A 25,340-nucleotide genomic window follows, 5' to 3' on the forward strand; every position below is an offset into this window, starting at 1 on the left:
GGGGGTTAAAGACATTTATAAAAAGTTGTATTTACAGACCATTGCCTAAGCAAGAAACTCTCCAAATGACAAAAGTCACAACTTCTGTAACCTAAGTGCACAAAGTTCATGTCTTTCCCCTTTCTTCTCTCTGCAGCAGAAGATGGGGGTGGGGGAGTATCTCTTTTTCTTTATACCTTTCTACCCCCAAGACAGTAGGAGTAATATCTGGGTCAGACTGAAAGGGACAAAACCTGCTGATGACAGGGCTATCCACCAGGCAGGCTATGAATAGTAGTCTAGAAGAAAGTAAGGTTAGGAAGAGCGACTCTTTGTTTACTTGTTCAGTCTGCCCAATGGATTCCCTTGGGAAAAAGAATACAGGGTCAATGCCTTAGGGAGTGGGAAGGAAAGGTTATTCAGCTATTCAATAAATTTACTCACAGATTCAATTCAACCATTTCAGGTTTCTCAGATACATTTGAGTCAGTTTCAATTCGCAGCCCTATTGCTCTGGGTTCAAACACGGGCTTCGAAACTGAATCTGATTATCCCAGTCAGAATGGGAGACAACTCCTATACTCCCCAAGCTGGTAGTTGCATAAGCTCACATATAGCCCCACACTATCTGTGCCAGGCATGGATGAAAGGTTTTGGACAGCAAATGAAAACTGTGCCAACAGCAGCCCATTGCACAGGACTAGCTACTCAGCCTAATCCCTCTTGAAAACAGCCACAAGAGAGAATCTTCTGCAGTACTACCCTCCCTTGTGCTTTCGGTGACAGGCAGAGGTGCTCTGCCAGCACTGTGCTGGAGTGACATGTAAGAGGACTGGGCAAGGAGTGTATGGTTAAGAGCCAGGACAGCTACACAGTCGTTCCACTAGGCTACAAAGCACCAGCGTGAATGCAAATGGCAAGGAGGAGCAGCGTGCAGGGCAAGAGGTACAGGAGTATACTGCGTAGAAACTCAAAACACAGATGCCAATACAGAAAAGAGCAAACAGAATGGGCACACAGAATGGACACTGGACTCTGACTTGAGGAAGACTCACTTCAAGGAGCTGATGTGTAATACATCCTCTATCAGTATGAGGCACTCCACAGTCTACACACCAGACATAGGTCACTTCATTTGAGAGAGTACTCATTCAGGGAAGGAAATGCTGTAGAGTGCTGGGCTCAGGTGTAGCTCCCTTATTATTTGGACCACACCTGATCTGAGACACTGCTTCGTTCATATCAAGGCATGATCTTATTCTCTGCAGAATTCCTTTTCTCTCAGAGTGCCTCTTCCCCAGATGTCAAACACCTCCGAAGCTGCCCATTCCAGGCAACAGCACTATGGCTCACCCTGCAGCAGCAAGGTTCTTTTGCAGGAAAGTTTTAAGTGCCTTTTAAGTGTAAGTTTGTATCTGTTCCTGTGCTACAGTTGACCTTCATTTTGTTTCCATCCTATAGAAGCACTACCTTGATTTACTCAGAAAGCATTCCGACGTCAGCCCAGCCTAACCAAAGAAATATCAAGTTTTCCTTGTTCTCTCGTAGGATGGGTACCCTATTTTTCACATTGTAGCAGTTTCCTTCTCAAGACCTACTATAATTTGAATTAATCAGCACACATCACTGCCTAGTAGTATTGATGAGAATGAATGTTCACTATTTGTGAGACACGCAGATGCTGATTCCTACATCAATGCATCAAGTCACATGCACTGAACCACGGTCAGAAAATAAAGATACACCTGCGAGTGAACAAGTTGACAGAAGGCTCTTGCTCCCTTAAATGTGGGCAGATTTGGGGCATGGCTGAGAAGAGACATATTTGGCTCTTTGGAGGTCAGAAAGCCAAATATTCTCAAGCATATGTAATGCAGTGCCCTTCTGCGGCAGCTACTGGAATTACACAGTTCTATGTGACCCCAGATTTTCTGTTGCAGATCACAAGTTCCAGTCCCTCTGTGGCAGCAGTCCTACTCTTCTGGTCACCTCTTCAGCACTCTCCCTCTTCACTGGTAGGGTGCTCGTCGCTGGCTGTAGGAGAAAGCAGAAGACACAATTTGCCTTGACCTCCTCTCTCATACTGAAAAATTGCCAAAACATGTGACCAGCTCTTTCCCTCCTGGGATCTGGAGCATTGGAGGCAGATGACTGAACCTGATTGTTCCCCTCCTCTAGCCCATATCCTCACCACACGGGCAAACCTGGCTGCGAACCCACTCTGTGGAAGGAGAAGCAGCTTCGCCAGAGCAAACCCACAACTGTGCTCCATGCCTGCTCCAGCAGCAGGGCACTGCTCTCCGCTGGACAACTGAGCTAACAGCTTATCATGCAAAACAACCAATGGGCAAATTATAGGGTTATGGAAATACAGTTAGGAGCCACATCCCTCCACAAGAAGTCCACTTTGTTCATTACAATGCAGCAAGTAAATAAGATTAAGCCTTGTTAGCTTCCAAACCAGGTAGTTTAAGCCAGATCACACTAGGAACTACTCACAATCATAAACTCTTGCCAGGGATCTCTGAAGCAGGGAGACCTGTCACTTTAGCTCGTTTGTACAGTTCTTCAGTGCATGGCTCTTCTGCTCCCTCATGTTTGCGTTTTGGAGAAGCCTGGTCTGCTTGCGACAGCCTCACCGCTGCAGAGGAAGAAGAGTCATTGCAACACTTCCCCTGCCTTTAGGTGGCCTCACACATACACCCTGGCCTAATCTGCTACAGGGCTGGGAGAAAGAAGACTCTGCAGCCCACAAGCACAGAGTTGTGTTGCCATAGGCTCCCTGGAAACTTTTAAAAAAATGCTTTGTTAAAAGCAGAATGAAGTCCCCCAGAACAAACATAAAAGCATCCTTCTTTGACAGAGGACAGCTTAATTTTACCTGATTAGCCCTACAGTGATCTGCACTTCTCCCTTAAGTGGCTGCATATGATCCCATACAGGCAGTAAAAGAGTAACTTTAATGAACTCTTATTCTTCAGCCCTTTTAGAAATGAAGGCTCACTGGGGACTTCTGAAGAAAGTTGAAAGGAATGTGAATGTGATCTATATTTTCCTAGCAATACACCCTCTTCCTATTAGAAAAGGATCATCTTCTCCTGCCTGTAACTTATAAGTCAACAGGAAACTCAAAAGCACACAAATAACTCCAACTCACCTGTACTGGTGCTGCAGCCCTGCCCTGAAGCCGTGTCTGTGACCGGGCCACTAAGATCTTCCACACATGAAGGGACTGATGCCAGTAAACCTAGAAAACAGCAAGAGGATATTATATTAAGAAACAAAACACACCTGGGGTGGGACAAGCCTTTCACATGGGAACACCATAGTGATCACCAAACAGCACATCCATATCCCAAAGCAGGAGTTCAGAGCTGCGCTCACCCAGTGCTGACCACAGACACATCCTGTGATCCACCAGCACATTTATTTAGGATGCACTGCCTAGGTTTTCTTCCAAAGTGAAGAATGGACCACTGGTGGTATATGGATGGTGACTTGCTATCAGCAGCTCTCAAAACTAATCAAACTCTATTCCTTTTAGCTGTCCAGCAGCTCAATGGAGTTCTCCCTGGAAACCAATTGAGCAGATTTGGCAGGGACTGCTTTCTCTTGCAAGGACTGGCCAGAGAGACAAGTGCTATCTATTTTAAATCATGACCTTTCCTCCCAGCATTTTATCTCATATTAGACACAAACTTTTGCAATTGTTGGTACTTACAGAGGCCCCGATAGCGTGACAGTTGCTGGTAGATCTGCTTCATGCGCTCAATGTTCAGTCGGCTGGTCTCTGCGTGGTTCACCATGGGTTTGGGGTAGTCCACCCCAATGATGCACTTGGCTGCCTTCTGCACAGACTCTGGAGCATTCCATGGTTCATAGATATATCGTGAGGGGAAACCTTTCAGTTTGGGCAGATACCTCCTGCAACACAAGTAAAAAGCAACGTAGCACACACGATGCACAGAAAGCACCATGCACCTGTCAGCCACTGATTGACTTGGGCTCACAGATCCAGCAACAAGGAAGCTGCAGTCATATCACTTACTTAACATAGTCACCACTGGGGTCTGTGCGACGTCCGAAGCCCACAGGGCAGTAACAGTGGAAGAACTGTTGGAAGAATGCGCTGCACGAAAGCCACATCCAGCTGCCTGCGTTTACACTGAAATCTGCATCCAGTAATAGTTCGTCAAATACCTGCAGCAATTGGAGAAAAAGGCACTGAGAGCTTCCCCAGACAGGACTTTGTGGCAGTAGGACCCAAGATGCTATTTCAAATGGCAGGCACTGAACTATGAGAACAGAGCGGCAGCAAAGAGGTGATCTGCTGGCTGAAGGCAGTTGGCTGGTCAATATATCTCACTTCCTGACACTTTCACATACAGAGGCATGGTCTGCTCACACTGATAAAGTGCTGGCTTATCTCTCATGCAGCTACAGACTAAATCACTACCTAGTGCTGCAGCAAGCTTTGGGTATTGATCCTAGCCTGGCAGGCATAACAAGTGCAAAGCACCAACCGTGGGAAGGAGAGGATGCTGCACAGAAGAACGTGCACCAAAGCAAGATGGAAGAACCCCTCTGAAAGTCCCAGAGCACACTATTACTGAGAGGCAGAAAGGTTTCAGCAATAACTCACTCACATCCATGCATAGATGCTGCACCTTAAGCAGCACATTCAATTATGCTCTGCTTTGTCAGCTTCATGACTAGATACTCCTGCCTCCACTTTTTATGTAGGGCAGTATGTACACTGGGTAGGTTTCAAGATGTCTGTCCCTTCAGATGGCCCAAGAGGAGGGGCTTTTACCTCTTTCCTTGAGAGACTCTAGACTCAGATTTCACAGTCATGGAGCGTTCCCTGACCGGCACGGTGATGGATTACACAATGAGGAAAAAGGTCCGGTTAAAAAGTGGCATTAAACTTGCAAAGAAAACAGATGGACTGAGAGAATTTTTAGCAAAAAAAAAACCCCAAAAACCAAAAAAGCCCCCAAAACCCTAGTCCATATTTACCAGTGGGTCCCACATACATTTACTTATGGTTACTCAAGGCTTGTGATACTGTCAGAACCTCAGAGTCGAAGGCAGAAAGAAGTCAGGCTGTTGGCTGGCCAAGAGCCTGCTAGCAAATCCTCTCTTCCATGCACCTTTTACACATGAAGCAAAAGCCATACCTGTGTGCCCATCCTTGCAGCGAACGCCAGGGAGATTTTGTTTTCCTTTTGGCCTCCTGCAAATATCTGAAAATGCCAGGACTCACCCTGACTCCTGACTCCCAGCTGATCCAGAGGTCACCCCTGGTCAGGAAGCAGGCCACTGCGTGCCTAGCCAGATGGTGGATCCATCCTTCTTGTCTCAGTTGGGTCATGATTGCATCTATCCAAGGGAAGCCTGTCTTGCCCTCTGCCCACTTTGCCAAGGCTTCAGGGTTCCTGTCCCAGGGAATTTGTATGCAGATGGGATTCCCTTCCATGCGATCGAACTTCGGGTTGTTGGTGGCTGCTGTGTAGAAAAACTCCCTCCACAGAAGCTGTCCGTACAGAGAGAGGGGGGGCGTGCTGTTCCGCTTCACCTGTGGAGGAGGGAACAAGGATATTCACAAGCACAGGAGGACTGCCTTCATGCAGCTGAGCCATAAGCCACCTAAGCATTTATACGCATTTCCCAGGTCAGTTGCCGACCACTGCAATAAAGGAGCACCCCTTACCAGAAACCCTAGGTGGTTAAGTCAGAGCACTGTTTTTGGTTCACTCAGTACCCTGACAAGTGACTGGAATTACACAAAACTAACAGTAAAAGGCTCTATGTGGTTTGTAACGCAGAAGCCCAGACTGAAGAACCAGGTACCAGCAGATTTAAGGTTTGCTAGAGTATTTACAGAAGAATCTCTTTCTCACCCAAGAGCCTCTTCTGTAACAGCAACAAGCTCAGCCCAACAGTCAAACATGAGGGAGGCAACTGGAACTTTTGTACCCGTTCTGGCACTGTCTGGGAACCAGCATCATGCTACATATATGCTCAAACCCAGCCTGCTCTCCACGTCTCTTTTGTCTTACCTTCTTATACAGCTCCCAGAGACGATAGTAAAACAAGCGGCAGGACAAGCAGCCAAAACGCAGGTAGGGACTGAGTCCTGTAGGGCTGGCCAGCAATGAATTGGCGTTCATCCTTGGTCTTTCGTAATTTGCAACCCACGCCTAGATAGATTCAGGAGAAATCAGCCAAAACCCCCATGTATTTGTGGGACATTGTTAAGGGCAGGCCTCCTTGCAGGTGGGGAGATCACTCAGGTCTAACAGCACAGCCTCTTCTGTTCACTTCCAATCACTGCTGGGAGAGATCTCTACCGGGCAATCCCAACCCCCATGCCCCATTCAAGAAATGCAAACCCTTTCCTCCAGGATTTAAACCAGTTAGTTATTTTGGCAAAGAAAAGGATTATTTTAGCTTTGCATGTAGGAGTTAATAACCCTGACAGTTCCTAGGGATACAGGATAATACAACTGTTTATATCGAGGTATATCTATCTCATTTTGCACACTAAAGAAGAAAATCAGGGAAATTCTGACCTTTTTGTGGAGCATTATGTTGAAAGTTTAGTCTCCCTTCAGCGCAAGTATTTATGCTTTGATTTTCACAACTACCACCAAGCCACCCAGCATTAAAGAAGTACAAACTGGTTAAAACTGAGCCATGCTTCTGCAGCTGGGTCACCTTTCATTACTTTGAAATTGTTTGCCTTATGCATTATAATCAAGAACATATTGAAAAAAATTTGATTATTTCAGCAAGGGGCTCAAGGAATGCCAGTCAGTGAGACAACCTATTAGAAGGCTGAAGGGGAAGGCATTCTTTTTTAAGCATGTACTCGCACTAATACCTCAACTAAAGATAAAAAGAGATGGTGTGCAGTGTGTAGCAGGGACTGAACAACTTACAGGAGAGTTTCCAAGTTTGCACTCCTCTAAAGGAAACTGAGAGGTAGAAACAAGGAAAAGAATCCTCTCTGCTTCAAACAGCAGCATTAATGATATACAGCTCTAATTCTTTGGGTCTGAGGAAGCCCAGGAGCTCCCTGCTCCACACACAAACCAAGATCACAGATGTACTCCAAAAATACCAAACACTCCTTTCCAGAGGTGAACGCTATGACCACTGCTAGGAAGAGCAGGGAACAGAGTAATGGGTAACCCTCTACATTTTTCATTTGGAGGCACAGTCTGCAGGAATCGCCACTTAAATAACAGGGGCTACCTTTCTTTCCAAGTGTTTATCCAGTCGCGCCAAAGCTTCCGTCTCTCCTCCTTGCCAAACTGCAGGGGCAAGACCATCTGTAGGAAAGCCTGAGAGAAAGAACTTTGTAAGATTTGAAGCCACGCCTAGACAAAGAGTATAGATATTGGATGAAGCATTAATAACAGCAAGACACTACATATTACAGTTGACTAACATGGCTTACTTGCTGCTCTAATCCTTGTACAGCAGGCAAATCATGTGGAACATGGGGAGCACCTGCTCATGACACTGCACTACAAGGGCCTCTCCCTGCAGTACTTCTGGCAGCCTTATTGTGACTTCCCCCGTTGTTCACTGCCAGCAGTCTCTCTGGTGTGTCAGTACTACCCATAGGGCTCTGCTTCAAAGGCCAGAGTAGCTGGCAATGGAACATCTGCTCCACAACTCTGCCTCACAAAATACCTTGCCGTTGACATCTGCAGCTCACTAGATAGCCTGGCTGCTCCTAGTGAGGCTCCTATTCTGCTGAAAGCTTGTGCTGGGGAAGGCACTGGATTAGTGCTAGAGAACTGCTGCAATGAGTGAAGCAATAATGCAGTCTCCCTGCACTGCTCTGAGCTGACAGAGGAGCTTCCCCTGGCAGCAAGCAGAGCAGTGTAAGGTTACAGGCAGTTTCACATTGGGCCAGGCAATAAAGCAAGTGGATCAATGCAGGACTGTGGCTCTGAAGATACTCCTGTTGTGAAGCCCCACACTTCTACAACGCCTGTTGAAATTGCACCTTAAGGTACAAAGTGATACTTCCTATATAGCTGGTATGGAGCCTCCAGTCACAGAAAATATTCTGCATTAATCCCTTCTTCCCGTGCATTTAGATTCAATTCCCTGTAGGTGTTGCATTCCTCCTGCCTCAGCCATTCATTCTGCTTCTTCAAGGAAAACACAGGACCATAAGGCATAGCAGGAAGAGTGAAAGAAGCTTCTGTAATATTTTTTGTCTTGCTAAGCTCCCAAATTGGTGCTGCTTGGCAATAAGTGAATGAAATTATCTAAGCCTGTTACATAGTTTACCTCTTCAGGTCTGTTACACAATGTGTCTGAGATGGCAGTAGGAGGAAAGCAGCTGGTGAGGACATGAGATACTGATACAGTGGTTACATGCTCAGTATAGCAGAGAACATAAGGACAGATGCAGAGCACTTCAGAGCAATGCTAAGAGGGATGCTGGGCATCGACAGCAGTGCAAGGGACACCACAAGGTCCAGCACTCACTAAAAACATTAGCCTGCTTCTATGGCTAGAGGTAGCCCATGTTAGGTGAGAACATGTGTTAGCCATCGGAAACAGCTTCAGTAGATCCTGTTTCAGCTGGCAGTTAATCCTTGCCTTCGCTCTTGACACATACCCAGCTCTTCCAGCGATGGGACCCCATAAACATCATCATGGTTTTCCTGGATGTCCACTTTACACGTCTCCATCTGCTGACTTATTACAGTGCTCACTGGCTTCTTTGGGAGCTCCATACGGCTAATGATGGCCTGGAAGCGCTTGTAGGTGAGTGGTGGCTTGTGGCCATTCAGCTCAATTATTCTGGAGATAAAATAAGCAGGGTGAAACAACACAGCCTCACTAACACAGAATACACAAGTAAATGACATGCAAACTGTACCCTGCTATCTCCGTTCAGGATAGCCTTTTACTTTGGATACAAAAATCCTTATAGACCTACCTTTCACTTGATGCATTCTTCAAAGGGATACTAAAACCAAACAAACAAGATCCCAAAATACATCAGAAAACAAAACACTGCACATACTTACTCGTCTCCATAGGAAAAAACCTCAAAACAGCTCCAGCTGAATTCAGACTTTGCACCATACCTCTCTCCCAGAGCTCCTAATCAGACCCCTGTATGAAATCTCAATTTGATTACTGCCTTTCTGTTTCCCCAAGATGGCAAATCCTGGACCTGCATCTATTCCCCTGACACCTTGTGATATCCTAACCTGATTCTGACCTTACTTCCTCCTTGTCTGACACGGAGGACCTAGCCCATTAGTGACCCCTCCTCCACCTATCTCAGATGAGGCAAATCCCAGTTTGCATCATTCCTCTCTCCCTGTGATTAGGGAAATCACCATCCTCCCCCATGCCATAAGGTCACAGCAGCCCCATGTCACGCTATTCACCTATGTCAGATCATGCTACAGAAAGAGAAAGTCACGGTTCCTCATTCCTCTACTTCACTAAGCAACCACAGCCTGCTGGGGCCATGCAGTTTATTTTTTCCTGGGACAGAGAGCTTTGAGAAGTCCTCTGGGCAAGGTAAGCTTCCCCGGGCAAGGCAAGCTTCCCCAGGCTGAAAGATGCCATTTTTAACCCCTCTCCTGCAGGGAGAGGAAGGAGTTAACAGCAAAGCAGACAGTACAGGGATCACCAGCATTACATAAAGCTGAGGCAGCCAACCTCACAGCTCACACAGGAGCTGAAGCACAGCAGCTTTCCCCACCCATTACAATCAACAGCTTATGCAAGGGGCCAGGCTTAACGCCGAGTGTTCCGGCGGTCGCCATGTGCCGTCCCTTCCCCCGCCGCCGCACGTGTAGCGGGGCGGAGCGACACGCCGGCCGCGGGCGGTCCCGCACGTGTGCGCCTCGGTGACCCCGCAGGAGAGCACACCGAGGGAAGGGGAGCTTCCCCACAGGCAGCACAGTGGCAGAGATTAAAAATGAAGCCACCTGTAGTTTCCTCCCGTGTTTCTGCTTTCAAGTTGTAAACACTGGGAGAAGATAAAAGACTCTAACGAACAGGGCATGGAGGGTGGGAGGGAGGGAGGGCTATCGGGATGTGCAAAGAGTACAAAGCACTGTACAATTTTAGTGCCCACAGCACTCTGCCCCGTCCTGGCTGGTGTATTTGTTTGTATTTGCCTTGCACCCAACACATCCTGTCCTACATCACTACACCAGAGTGCATCTCCTCTGCTTTCCCATATGCACTTTTTGGCTGTCTCCGTTTAACACCCCAGAGATGGCAAGAAATAACAACTCTCATGAATACTACCCACCACTATCTTCTCTGTGGCTTGCTTTGAGTCCTGGAGCTGCCAAACAGGACCAGCCAAAGATCCCCAGAAAATCAGTGTTGTCACTGGAAGAGAAGTGAAGCATTTCCAGTTACAGCATTCTAGAGAGGCTCACTTGTTTCCATAGGAATTCGGAGCTTGGAAAAGGTGACAAAGCTGAACTGTGTCTGCCCTGAGGTGCTTGGGATGGGGGCAGGGAAGCTACTTCTTTCACAATGCCTCTGTTTTCAGTCCTCTTCCACAGATCTGCTGAGGCTGCAGCTCAATCCGAGATTCAGACCACCACACCACATCCTAGATCCACAGTTTAAACTTTTGTGGTCAGCTAGCTACTTGGAGAAAATCACTGTGACTAGCAGGATGCCAGTGTCTGTATGTAACATCATCAAGATAGCGAATATGAGTGAAGTTACCTAGTACAGCTCCTGAATTCCTAAACAGTGTTACTGGATCTGGGACACAAATCTTCCAAATAGGACTAGGACAAGTTGCACATTTCACTGGCACGATGCACAAAACCTGTACCTCTCACAATACTGCCATGAAAAGCAGTATTGAATATTTGGTATTGCACAATACTGGATTATTATACCACACATACTGGGTATTGTAGTGCTGTTCAGCCTTCTGTACAAAGATTTATACAGGAAGCTCCTCAAGCAGGAGGCCTTTCCTTCCTCACACTGTCCTAATCCAGCCCATATAACCTCACATATAACTTTCACCGGTGAGAAAAAAAGGGAGATCCCTTCCCAGGATTTAATACTCCCATTTCATCCATCTCCCCCAGCGCAACCCACAGACAGCATGTGGCAATTTTTTTTAGTTTTTTTGAAGTGGAACAGAGAAGAGCAGAATCACTGTATTGGTCACACAGAACCTAACCTTAGTTAGTGAGCACACGAAATGGCTGTGCTACCAAACTAGCACTATACTGCCCAGCACTACCTGACAGTAGTACCTTGGTACCAGAAGTTATGAAGGTCTTTTTCACCGTCAGTCACACAGTCACACTTTAACTCAAGAAAGCAGGCAACCAAAACCTGAGCAACCACAGTTCCAGCACTGCTATGATTATAAGGTATCCTACAGTCCTACCTGTGACAGCAGACTGTCTGCAGACTAGAATGCACACCCTCACAGGTATCAGCTTCTGACTTGCACCTCCACAGAGGTGCCACAGCAGGATGGCTAAGGGCACAGGGAAAACTGCTTGCCTCAGAAACCTGAAACCTCAGCTCACTTACAAATAACAGGGCCAGGTTCTGGCAAGAGACTGAATATACTCCCCCTGCTTCCTTGCATGAGGAAGAGCTGGCTGCCAGCACTCGGCAAGCAGGCTGCTCAGCGCACCCCACTACCAATTCACGCGGACCATTTAGTTAGCCTTGCCAGCTTATGCAATTGCTCTGATCTAATTCCCTGCTCCAGAGAGCTCACGTAGGGCTACGTGTACATAAGACAAGGGGTATTTCTACAGATTCAAAGAAGATATGGAGAGATAAGCAACAGATACATCCATCCAACAGATGCTGAACAAAGTACAAACAATTCAACTTCTGCAGACACATACTGAGCAGATGAAAGATGAAGATGTGACTTGATGAAAGGTTGGGTATCTGTACTGGGGGAAAACACCTGACACCAGAGTATCATGCAAGATAGGAGAGGATAACAAGATCTGGCAGGCACAAGTTTGACTTGAACTTCTCAGATGGAAATAACCCATCTTTTTACAATAGAGTACTGAACTGCAGAACCACCAAGGCGTGCACGCTTCTCCAGTGCTTGGTTAGGATGTGCTTCTATTAAAACATGTTTAACTAACATTTCAGCCTTAGGCTAGGGCATTTGAGGAAAAGCTGCTTCTGGATGCGTGCTACAAACATACAAGATCACAATGTTCTTTTCTGACCTAAACCACTCCCTCAGAATAACCCAGGCCTGCCTGGGATTATGGAAACCACAGTGCTGACCATCAGTGATCACACTACAAAGGATTTAGATCCTAAGGAGAAAATAGGCAGATCCAGAGAAGAGACAAAACAACCTGTCAGCTGGAAGCTGTCAGACAGAATAACTGCCAAGTAAAGACTTCGAGCAGGCTAGGATAACATCCAAGAGATTATCTTTTCTGTCTAACTTCTACAACCTGAGCATCGCTAATCTTGACTGGGAATTCCCAGATTTTCTCAGGAGTATTCTCCAGCACTGATATTGAGTTTCTATAGCACTCTCTTTGTTCTGGGGAGAGCAGGGGAAAGATGCTCTGATAATCACACAGCTATGCTGGCAGTGCCAACAAGGGGCACATTGCAATCTTCCCACTGGGTACAACTGGTCAAATTCAGAAGTTAACTGCACAGGTTCTTGGTAAATGTTTAAAAGGAGCTGCTGGAGGTGGTCCCAAAGTGCTGTAGCCCTGCCTGCTGCCTCCCTGGCCAGGCACCGTGTCCGGGAAGGGCAAGGGGAGAACTGCTGGAATCACATATGTAGCTGTGGAAGATTAGTCTAAATTGCTTAAAACCAGGCTAACAATCTTGTTGGAAATCTGATTAAAGAAAGATGAGAAGTAGGATGCTACTACCAGGTACTATTACTGCCAGCTAACTATGCAGGAAAAACATTAGGGTGAGCAGAGGAAGAACACATACTGTGACTTAGAAGATGGTAACACAGCTGGAGGGTGATACACTATGAGGCTTCCAGGAGAAATACAGTATCAGAACTGTATTACCATCTGCTGAGAAATCTCAGAGATGCCAAGAAGGAAGAAATGTCAGCGTAACTGGAGACTTCAACTGTGTCCACACAGACTGGGTAGCTGCCACACCCCATCAGCTGCCAAAACCCCATTTTCTAGTTGCCATAAAGGACTTCTCCATGGAACAGCTAATGAAGAACCCACAAGGAGAGGCAATTCATTATTTGGTCTTAGGCTGTGCAAAGGTATAGCTGAAATGTTAGTTATCACTTGCCTGCACTAACTGTGACCTTGGCATGCATCAATTGAACAACTTTCCAGGAGCAACAATACCATAATGACTTTGCTTTCAATAAGGGAAACGCATTTAAAAAAGTAAGAAAGTGTGCTAAGCAAAAAGAACAAGCTGAGATGCAGATCACTGAGAGGTAATGATTTTGGGGGAAAAAAATTCAACAATTGCACACAAACCATGAAAAAACATTTCAGAAAGATCACAGGAGTCAAAGCAATTAAAGAATAACATCAGCAAAGACAATAGAAGGCAGAATCCTTCAGAAAAATGAAGATAAAGATAGAAACCCATCAACCTGGTAGGTTAAATTAAAAACCACAGCCTCCTTTGCACCTTCCAACCCAAATGAAAGTTTGAAAAACCTTTTGAAAAAAGCTTAAATAGTAAAAAAAAAAAAAAAATTAAAAAAATGCCCTTTACAGACACTCCAGGATATTTATGGAGCCAAGAGGTGATCAAGTCATTAAAAAAAGCAGAGACTGTAACAGCACAGCAAACCCCTCTGCATTTATTTTTGCAAGTGTATTCACTATGGAGGTATCTACAAAGGTTACGAATCTTGATTTTTTTAAAGGACATGTATCAGATGTGATCACAGACTGGGAGATCACTGCCACAAAACAAATTATGCTTGAACAGCAAAAGCTTGCCTGGACCAGCAAATATTCACCTGGGAACTGTAAAGGGCATCATGAAATACACGAACTGATAGCTGCTGAATGTACCATAACACTGTCCAAATACTGCAAGGGGGAAAAAAAGCAAATACAGCTCCAGATTTTAAAAGTGTTTCAGGGGCATCAGAGGGAGGAATGAATAGAGTCTGCTATGAGCATTAGGCAGATGGGTAGGAAATACTAATGGAAACAGTGAATGCATGGGTATATGCAATATGCTGGGGGGTTAATTTGGACTTGGTAAAGGGAAGTTGTGCCTAAAAATCTATTAGTGACATTTGAGCTTGAGGCAAGGGAGATTCAGTTGAAATATCCTACGTGGATTTTGAAAAGCCATCTGACTAGATCCCTCACTGAAACATTTTTAAGAAACCACAGTGATTCAGGATAAAGGAAAAAGTCCATGCAGACAGAAAATTGAGATACAGGATAAAGCAGGAATCCATTTTTCCAACAGGAAGAGAAATACTACACAGGGATGAGCTAGGGCTTGTGCTGCTCAAAATTTTTTAAAAAATATCTGGGAAGGGACAAAAAAGAACATGATGATAAAGCTTACTAATGCAATAAGCTATCTGGGATAGCAAAAGGTAAAAGGCAACTTAAAAACTTCCCTACAAACCACACGACCAGCTGACAAAAATACCAGATGAAATGCAGTTTTGGTCATGTTGTTTCTCTATATGCATAGCTATGCAATCCTGAACTTATTTATACAGTTGCAGCCCCTCAAATAGCTATGACCATTCTGGAAGAAAGCCCCAAGACATCAGTTCAGTGTTTACAGCACTCAGAAAAAGCAAAAATAATGCTACTATTAGGAGAAGGACTATTAGAAGAAGACAGGAAACATCACAGCACTCTAAAAATCCATGTTGCTCCTATATTTTGCACACTAGTTACAGTTTTCACCACTGCTCTCCATCTCTAGAAATACCCAGAAGTACAAAGAAAGGTGACAAAGCTTATGAGATATAGAACAGATTCCACCTGAAAACTTAAAACTAGGACTCTCCATCTTGGAAAACACAAAGAGGACATGAGGAAGAATGTGAGGCCCATTGACATTGAAGGGGTGAGGATGTAATAAACACTGGTAAATAAAAATTAGAAAGCAGTATCTGCTCATGAAACAGGTTTAAGAAGAATACCCCTCGCTCGAAAGACAAACATTCCCACAAGGCATATGCTAACTGCAAAGCTCCTTCCCATGGGAAGTTATGGATGTTAAAGATTTATAGGAGAAAATCCAAATTCAGCATTACTGGCACAAGTCTAATAAAAAAAAAGTTTAAAAAAAGAAGGAAAAGAAAAAAAAGTAGGTAACCTGTAAGAATAGTACATCCTTGAAATCAAGCACACCTCAGTCTTAACTGAAAGACTGTCTCCACCGCTTAAAATCACATATATAGAGAGAGATATAATAAGTAAATATACAAAACTCAACATCAAAACAAAGCTCCTTCACAACAAAGACAAGGCATTCAGGTTTTAGAATAAGGTAAGTTTGTTCCAATCTACCTTATTTTACTTCTTCCAGTAGTCCTGGCACATCCATGAAATAAAAGCCCTGCCTTCATAGCCTGTTTGAGACAACAGGTCAACTATCTTTATTACAATGAAGCAAAAGAAAGCAGTCCATACAGTGAGGACATGTTCAAGGAGAGCAATCAATCGGACACAGCTGAGCAAATTAAATGACGGTCAAGTGCAGAGTTTAATAAGCTTGAGGCAACACCTGTCTGTACATTCACGTCACTGTGAGCACTTTGACGTGTTCTAATCAAAAGTGCGAGTGCAGAGAGTAATCCTTCTAGGCTCACACAGGATGACAGTGATCAGTGTAATGGAGGAGACTGAAGTCTTCCCAGACACGACAATCCCAGCCTAGCCCAGACAGCACCTCTGCCCTTGCTCTCCCCATACCTGTCCAAGTCGTAGAGGGTGTGGGAGTTCTCTATCACCACCTCCACGCCAGCCTCCTTGGCCAGTTTGATGATAGCTGCATCCCTCTCCTTTCCAAACGGCTCCGAGTCGTATTCAAAGGTGAGACGAGTGACTCCCCATTCCTGCAAAAAGCACAATACACCCAGCTGTCAAACAGAAGACCCTTCCTAATAAGCACAATTACAAACATGGATTTCAGAATTCCTGAACAGTGTTAAGTCCTGGAAGCTTAGAGTGTGTTACTGTGAGGAGCAGCAGTCTGGATTTGAGATAACCAAAGACTCAACAATTTTATCAGCTCTAGCAAACACCACATCTGCTATGCAAATTTGCAAATGTCAGGTTTAACATGTCAGAGGAGGTTGAGTTCTCCTCTATTATCACTTAGGTCTCAGCTCAGTCCCCAAGCCTAGGAACACCTTGTTTTGTTGCATATGCTATCCCAAAGTAACCCTACCATTCTATTCCAGCATTTGCAGAGAACGCATTTCAGACAACTCTTTCAAGACATGTTCCACTCAAAACCCTGTATTTTTATGTAGAAACTATCATTAAGTAAAACCAATACATTCTAAAATTTTCCCAATGTCTCTTTAAAGACATGACATCTTGGGGAATCAGTATCCAACCCAAAGCGCAAGAAACAGGTTGTAGGAAATGCAGGACATAGGATGGCAACTGAGTGAACCTTTATGGTCTGCACAGTAGAGTATGATACTGTGATTCAGATTTAAGGTAAAGTCCCACCTTTTGGGAGTTATTTTAGAATTGTAGAATCATAGGATGGTTTGGGTTGGAAGCAACCTTAAAGATCACATAGTTGCAATCCCTGAAGTTTACCCTAGTCAAGCCATGCACCTGTTCTGCTCTTCATACCATTAATAGATCCCTGACAAATTACATGGAATAGGCCTTATGAAATAGCATTCAGCCTCTTCCAGGCTTTTCTAGAGCACAGATTGTTCTCCAAGTCTATGGCCTAGTTTTCCTCAGAAAATGAATCCTATGAGAAAAGGTTTCACGGTTTCCACAGCGACCCTCCCAAGACATCCATCAAGCAGAGCAGCAGCCCACAGATTTGTTTAGCAAACACTTTAGTCAAAGACAGCCAGAAATCTACAGACACTTAAAACAACCCTCACACAGCTAACATAGGAACCACATTCTCCAAGTGAGACAGTCTAAGTCAGCTCTGTATATACAGGAGACTTTTCCACCTCCAAAACAGAAACAAAGCAAAAGAACAAGTGGCTAGTTTACTAAAGACCATTAAAAATAATGCCAAAGATGGGGAAGGGAATTCAGAAGCAGAAAACAACTGCACAAGTCCCATTCTTTTCTAAACTTGCTGATCCAGTCCTAAACCTAATTTTAGGAAGGACAGAGAAATAAACCAGTTATGTATCACTGAATGTACATCTTGGAGAGGTCCTCCACTTATTTTTCCAAGTAAGAACGTGACAGCACCCTAACTCAGAGCAGGGGTCAGACTGACATGTTCCAGGCCCTGCCCTGCTCCTATGTGATTTATCAGCTTCATTTTAAACTTTTCTTTTATAAGAAAAACAGTATTAGCTGGAAGGCTTGAAAAAGATGGATTTAGTCTTGAAGAAATACGTATTACTGCCTTGAAAGAGTGGAATGGAATAAAAAAAAAACATGTAAGGCTAACAGAAATTTTAGGTAAACATCCAAAACTTTAAATTCATGTATTCCTACAGTTTTGAGAAGGCCACTGCTCTATGGGATACAGTAGTACATAGGAAGCAGAGCACAACCAACCAGAAAACTCGTTAGCTGTATGACAGTAAATTGCTGCAGATATACAAAAGAAAAGGCATGACTAATAACTTCTCTCTTTTATCTATCCTATAGCAAAGAAAAACTGTAGGGGCAAAAGACACCAAAGGATTGTGAGCAAACTTCAGTGAACAAACAACACACAAATTACACACATTTGTTCAGATAGAGTGAGACAAAAAATCTTCTGCAAAGGTTAACACATTGCTAACAAGTACACTTCTCACAATATCCATGCACAATAGTGCCTTAGCAGCGACTGTTAGCAACAAGGTAACTCAGCTACTGGCAGCAGGAGCAGAAATTATATTAGGTCTAAGTGCTGTATTACCACATGTGACATAACTCTCCTTCCACAACAGCTGACAGCAAGGCATGAGCTGCTGCTAATTCACTGTTCAGTGCAGCAGCTCTGCAGACGCCTGAATCCCCATGGAAGCCATAGATTTACCATGTAATAGCATAAACTTGCCTCTGTTTTTTTCAGCTCTGTTACAGCACACCTGAGATACTCATCAACTCACCTCCCCAGACAAAACAGACTACAGCAAAAGGCAGGTCTGGGTGACTTCACAACCATCTCTCCAAACCTCAGACTCTGCCAACTACTTTTTGTTCTTTAACCAAAGCAAGCGTTTTTCTCCAACAAAGTTTTAATTATCCCATGAATACCTTGAACTAAAATAAAGAGGTCATGAACTACTAATAGCCAGAACTTATTTGCAGATCAAAAGATAAAAGTAACCCAGACTCTGAAAAGACTAAAAGCAGCACATAGTTTGTGTCATGTATTAAGATGCAGAAGCCAAAATAAGTATCAGTGCACCTTCTCACCTGCATAGTGCAATTCCCCTCTCCAGTACTGCCCTCCTCCAGAAAATACACATCAGAACCATTTACTGCAGATTCAGTACAGTACAGATTCAAGTTTACCTCTCCTTCTCAGCAGCTGGTCTATAATAGGCTCTGGGGACACTAGTTCTGTCAACCATATGTAAAGCACAGTCCACATGACAAACCCAACTCTTAAGAGTACTGGGAACCGTGTTTTTTCATTTAGTTTTGACACTCTAGCAAAGACGCTGTCAGAAAGCTTCAAAGACATTGGAAATACAATCTTAGAGCAGGATAGAGAAGAATGATACTGCTTGAGGAGCCTTGATATTCAAGGAGATGCTCTTGTCAGCCCTGACATCTGCAGCACTGACATAACACTTTAGAAATGTATCCCCCTAATCCACCATTGACCATCAAGGTAACTGCATATTCCACATCCTAAATGGTACATCAGCAAGAAGCTTGGACCCAAACCATATTCTGCTGCTGAGCTGACTGAAGTGCATCCTTGAAAAGAAGAAGAAAAGGAAGGTCAGCTAACATAACAGCTTCTGAATTTTGAAATTTTAACACAAAGTCCTGTTTGCAATTCATAAAGATCAATGTGCTTTTCCAGTTGTCCGTAAAGGTGTATGGACACAGCAGTCTTCCCAAGTAAAAACTGTAGGAAGCAAATGACCAGCAGAGAAAAAGCTCTCAACACAAGAGAGTCAGTATGTTACAGTGCAGCCATGTGAGAGGTGACTTATAGTAATGAAGGTCAAGACCACCATCCAAAAGAGAAGCCTGAGCACCCTGATACTAGGTTACACCCTACTACTAAATTTCTTTGCCAGTCTGAGTTCAGGAGTGGATCTGGCTCCCAAGCTGGCCCTTATGGATAGTAGTTAGGAGTAGTTAAAGACAAAAGTTTGTTTCAGTGAAGAATTAGTTATAGCTAAAGAGATGCCAAAGGAATCTCCAATCATTAGTGAGTGAAAACAAGTTTAGCACCAGGCCATCAATTTTTCTTCACTATGCTCCAAAAAATTATTCTCTTACTTTAAAGAGTCTTGGGAAGACATCTGTTGGCTGCCCTCGGACAACAAACAAGCGAGAGTTCAGTTTCCTTAAACTGTTGTCCAGATCTTCCAGGGACTGGAGTAGAAATCTGCAGAGAAGAAACAACAGCAGTTAGTGTCAGTCAGACTGGTTACAGCTAAAAGGCAAACGAGAACTTGCATGGAACTCCAGCAAACCTGCATCACCAAATTCAACTGGAATTCGGACTAGAAACCAAAAACAAGAATTCATATTGATCCCTGGTCTAACAACTGCTATAAGATTGCAGCACCAGCCACCTTGTTCAGATGCAAGAGGCTTCCAGAATTTTCTTCTTCCTGAAATCCCCTTCCCATGTTCTCCTTCAGCGCTGGGAGAACACTCCTGTCAGATGCTCTCTCCACATTACGAGACGTAGAAAATCATAAACCATATAATTCCCTACTGTATATTCTTTCATAGATTTAGGGGCAAGGAGTGATTTTGCACATGAAGTAGAAAAATATCGATGCACTACTCCAAGGAATGTAATGAAATACTGCAAGAACTGTGCAAGTTTTACAGTTCTGGCTACAAATACACCATGTCACAGCAGAGAAATGTACTCTCCTAGCTCATCAGTAGCACAAGACTGAGCACCAGGATCTCCTGAGGCAAGAATTATCTGTATTTAAAATAGTTGCAAAGAGAACTGCAATTCGTCTTCCACCATGAAGACACATAGATGAGAGCATACCAAGGCATTCATCTATTCCCTCTCACCCCAAAAATCTAAAGACCCATGTAAGTGCTTTCTGCAGGTAACGACTGATCCCTCACTAAAGTATAAAATATTAAAGGTTATCATCTTTGCTTTCCCAGTCACACAGGTCCTCCCCACCTACACAATCACTCTGCAGCATGATCTGTGAGACAGGAGTATCAGCAGCAGCTCCCTTAAGACCACACACAGCTAAGAAAGCTAAGCTACAATTAAGTGGGGGTTTCCTCTCTCCTCAGCTGCACTGCCCATAGTGTGAACTGAGCTTACCACATAGAACAAGCTCCCTCTGCACATCCCAAGGGAGAAAAAGATGGGGAGTTCATGGAAAGAGGGGCCCTCTATCAAAAAGCAGAACATCTAGAACCAGGTCCAGGTAAACAAACCACTCCCCTAGCCCACATTCCATCTATTAAATAGGAATGTCAACTTTCCCAGGTGTTCTAAAAATTTATCAAGCATTATTCCTATATGGCTCACACATGCTGTGCAGTTAACAAGTAATTTTCAAGATGATAAATTTGTGAGAACTAGGTAAAACGCAAACCTTTGCCTTTGGAGAACAGAACTCTGAATACAAGTATTTGCATTAAAAAAAAATTAGCAAAACAAAACCAAGTCTCCCAATGGGAACCAACCAAACTTTCACTTCAACCTCTGGTTATAAACTCTTGTTCTCTAATTAGTTAGTATAGTACCCTTGGGTGTTTACTGACACCTGTCCACACTTTTCTCCACCTTTCACATGCCATCTTTTTTGAACTTTGTTCAACATAAGTAACTTGCTAATACATTTTTCCCCAACAGCCAGAGGTGCTAGTTTCTGACATCTGCAGTAGGCACACACCTCCAAGAAAACATTATTCTAAAAATTTCACTTGCTCATATATTCCACGACTACAACATAAAGAAGACCACTAACTGCTTCCCTTCCTCCACAATGCTGGTAGAAACAAACAAGGATTAAACAGATCAGGAACTAATCTGTTGTGGCAGTGCTTTGGTTCTTCCAAATGGGGACAGTCAGCAACAACAGCAGCACGTGAAAGGCATTTCTGCTGCCTGCAGAATGTCTGGTCTACTGAAAGACCACTTCAGGCTCCTACAACACTTATCTGTAACAGAATCCACAATTTTCTGTAATTTGAATGCGTACATTGAGGTAATGTACGCACATTTAGAATTTTAAGCCATCCTCTCATGTGGGGTTTTAGAAATGCACAGGTATCACTCATATAATCCCATTCCTTGAGATGAAGCTAAGGTGCACAGCAGAGTCAATCAGTTACTACAGTTTTCATAGTGCACAGCCACATTTCAAAGGGCTCTCAAGGGATCTTTAGCCAGGTGGTTGTCCCGGGGTAGTGTGAGGGCAGATCTGCCTCATTTGTATTCAGGGGAGTCTTGCCGAGGAGAATCTCTACCTGGATTGGGTTTCCAAATGTTTAGGCAGCTGAGACCTGAGACAATAGCGTTATGTAATGTTACTGGCTACAGGTACATGAGGTCTTGTTCTCTGCACACGCGACTCATGCCGTACATTTTTCCATTTGCAGACAGTGGGAAAAAGCCCACACATATCTTCCTCTCTACCTTCTTAGCAGCAGCCGATATGTATTTCCATAGAAATTTGTGGGGTGGAAGGAACGCAGCTGCGTGCGCACATGCCTACGCGTGCCCAGCAGCCATAGGGCAGAGGGAAGGCCTGGAGAGGCCACGCAGCGCTAAGGATTCTTTGCGCTTGTTTCTAAATCCAGGGAACAGCGTCCCCCAAAGCTAAATGCCCATGGGTCGCTGCTCTCATACATTCGCCCAGCTGGTAAGGAGAAGGTCTAATGACATTACGTAAAGTTGAAGGCATCCTCCTACAGAGTCAGGCAGCACCGCTGAGAACATCGCGGCGAGGCCGAGTGGGCACGGCACAGCCGCTCTCCTGCAGAGAGGGCGGCGGAGCGGTGCGTGGGCCGGGACAGGCAGGGCAGCAGGTGCTGGCTCCGCCAGCTGATGCGCCTGACGATCGACACGGCCCACCCGCGCCCTAGAAGCCCCGGTGCCGCGGGACCCGCATCCCGCGCCGCCGGGTCCGCGCCGCTTCCCGCCCGCTCGTCCGCCCGCAGGCCCGGCGCCAGCTCACTCGCCAAAGCGGTTGATGCCACACGGCGGAGGAGGCGGCGAACCAGGGGTCGCAGGATATAGATGCAGGGCGGAGGGACGTGGCGTCCCGCAGCGCTTCCTGCAGCGCCGGGTTTGTCGTGGAGCCCGCAAGCCCGCGCGTGAACCAGTGCACGGAGCGGCAGGCAGGGCGGCGCGGGGCCCAGCGGCGGCAGGCCGCCATCGCGCCGCCGCCTACTCCCGCGCCGCGGCCCTCCGCGCGCCGCCCGCCCCCGCCCCGCCCGCCGAGTGATTGGCGGCGCGCCAGCGAACAGCCAATCAGCGGGCGCTGGGCGGGCGGGCGCGGGACCCGGGGCGCTCTGCTGCCCGCCAGCGGCCGCGACCACCCGCAAGGGAGATCCCACCCCTAGCGGAGCCCGGGAGGCCAGCCCCCGACTTCCTTCAGCAGGATCGGCCGCCGTGCCGTACGAGCAACATTAAAAATAAAATAAAAATATTTCAAGGACCCTCAATGGCTGCCTACATAAAAAGGTACCTGTGGTCATGAAACCTGGCACATTCCCAAATTAAACAGGAACATATTCCGGGCAGAAATGGAGTGTTTTTCTGTAGGCGAGGCTAGACATCACTCACGGGGCACAGTACATCGTGTAGTGTCCATGGGGCAGGGTACGAAGCAATGGCATGGATTGCCCAGGATCACTATCCAAATAACTCCTTATGTTTAAAGGGGCCAGGGATTCAGAAAGCTGGTGCAACATCACAGCTCACAACAGGGTGTTGCTGTTGACCCCTGGGATCGGAAATCGCAGCAGAGTATTGCACAGGACCAGATGTCAGGGGCAGAGATTTCTGCAGAACTAACTGTTCAGCAGCAAGTTCCAAGCAAAGGGATCGATGCAATTGAGCAAACCTTTGTTTTTTTTTTGAGTTGAAGATTCACTGAGCTGGCCGTGGGGATGTTTAAAAGGAACAAGTCAAAAGACAAACTGCAAACACCAGAGGAGATGCAAACTATGTATGAAACAAGTCTCCTGAAACAAGCCTAATTAGTAACAACCCCATTTTCAAACACAAACCTACCCCCTACACAGAGGGTAAAGAGGAGAAGTGTTGTGAACTCTGTGAAGTGGGATCCCCACCCTACGGCAGCAAGTACTTCATAGTAACTTTTCCCCATCTGCCTGTCATGGAGAGACACAGAGGCCAAGCTCATTCCTCCATGAGAAAGTCCACTGGATCGAGCCTGCTCTCCCTCATGGGACACAGTGGAGAGGTAATAAGAAGTTTGATGCCAGAGTCTTAGTATGCTTCCCCAAACTGAGATATCAGATGTAGGGCAACACAGAAAAAAAACTCAGAAGGATGTGATACTGACTCGCTGGAAAGACGACTTGGAGGCACTGCTGTTGCTTAGACTTGTACATAGCCAGAAGGGAAGGAATTTCTATCCTCTGCACTGAATGGGGCAACAGGAAGAACAGCTGTTGCAAAAACCTTTTACAGTAGAAGTTTACTGGAGTCAAACCCAAACAGTCTGGCTACTTGCCTCTTCCTTACCTTGAGGTTCAGGATTTTATAACTTCAGTCTGCATTCATTCAGCTAATTCTAGATCCCTAACTACAGAAAGCTCCTACCCCAGTCTTTGTCTGCTAGGAACCCACCCCCCCCACACAGATACAAATTTCCCCAATTAGGTCAATAGCAACATCCATTTTAAAAAACAATCACAAAAAACCCCAATTGATCTCTATAACGCATGCTCTCCACAACTCTGATAGGGGTGAGATCCCATGGTAAAACATGATCCAGTCAGGTCTTTGGCTACAGTTCCTGACACAGTTCCCCATACACTTTGCAGGTGAATTTTTTCCTGATCCCTGCTCTTCTTCTCCCCAGGAGGCAACGAGCACCAAAGGTTATCCCCCTAGGCACAGAAATGGAAGTGCAGGAGCTGCCTACACACCAGTCTCATTTCTTTCGCCGCTTTTGACATTAGGATCCTCTTGCGCCTTTCTCATCTCCAGTCCTTTCACCCACGTGTAGGCAAAGGAACCCCCCAAAACCATCAAGTTACTTGTCCACCACAGGAAGCTCTTTGTTTCCTCAAAGTAGATAACAGCCAGCACTGTTTGGGCACAGGCCTTGGCTGTCCCAGACACATTGTGGGTGAGTGGGCTAGTGAACTTAATCTGAAGTCCAGTCACATACCCAATGGCAAAGCCAAACACTCCCCCCAGGGTCATCACACCCCAAAAACTGGGGCTCCCCAGTTTGTCAAAGTGGTAGAGCGTGCGGAACTCGCCCAGCAGCATCATGAGAGGGAAGAACAGGACACAGGCATTGACATTGTTGTAGAAGGTCAGGCGCCAGATGCTACCATCCACCACAGGCAGCACCTTCTTGGTGTAGATGGCATTGAGAGAGACACACAGGCTTGCTAGGATCCCAAAGAATATACCTGTCCATGATAGTGTGCCCTCTGCTCCTTCCTGGTCAACACCCAGCCAGAAGCCACCTGCAACCAAACAAATCAGGCATCACCTGAAAAACTGCTGAAAGGCTCAAAACATAGAAATTCATCATCTACTTTATACTGAACAACCACAATTGCAAACAGACAGGCTTAAGGATTTTCCCTTTCTAGTAAGTGAACACAAAAATGTTCACTACTAGTGTCCTGGGAAAATTTATTTTAGGAGGGCAAGTAATTTACTGTGCGGTTAATTCAATCTCAGAGGACTAATTCCCACACTGAGCAGGCAGCACTAGTTCAGAAACTATTATTCCAGCTAGTCTTTGCATATAGGTAATTTTCAGGAGACTGTATGACTATTTTTTAATTGAAAAGACAGCAAAC

The 25,340-nt window shown here is 45.4% G+C and overlaps 1 protein-coding gene across 2 annotated transcripts; it reads right to left on the reverse strand.

The window, feature by feature from the left end:
* CRY2 (cryptochrome circadian regulator 2) lies at positions 1-24,964 on the reverse strand. 2 transcript variants are annotated; one of them, XM_029964251.1, is made up of 12 exons: positions 24,942-24,964; positions 19,608-19,716; positions 15,909-16,051; positions 8,627-8,811; positions 7,240-7,328; positions 6,042-6,182; positions 5,246-5,557; positions 4,028-4,179; positions 3,701-3,903; positions 3,137-3,226; positions 2,479-2,620; positions 1-2,013 (listed from the first exon to the last, which is right to left on the reverse strand). In XM_029964251.1, the coding sequence occupies exons 1-11, from the start codon at positions 24,947-24,949 to the stop codon at positions 2,481-2,483; spliced, it is 1,572 nt and encodes a 523-aa protein (XP_029820111.1). In that variant the 5' UTR covers positions 24,950-24,964; the 3' UTR covers positions 1-2,013; positions 2,479-2,480. The 2 variants fall into 2 exon arrangements, with proteins under 2 accessions (XP_029820111.1, XP_029820112.1); XM_029964252.1 differs by lacking the exons at positions 1-2,013; positions 2,479-2,620 and adding an exon at positions 2,652-2,768.
* Between the last annotated feature and the right edge of the window lie 376 nt (positions 24,965-25,340).

This window comes from Manacus vitellinus, unplaced genomic scaffold (assembly GCF_001715985.3).
Source record: "Manacus vitellinus isolate BGI_N305 unplaced genomic scaffold, ASM171598v3 scaffold_6_pilon, whole genome shotgun sequence".
NCBI lineage: Eukaryota > Metazoa > Chordata > Aves > Passeriformes > Pipridae > Manacus > Manacus vitellinus.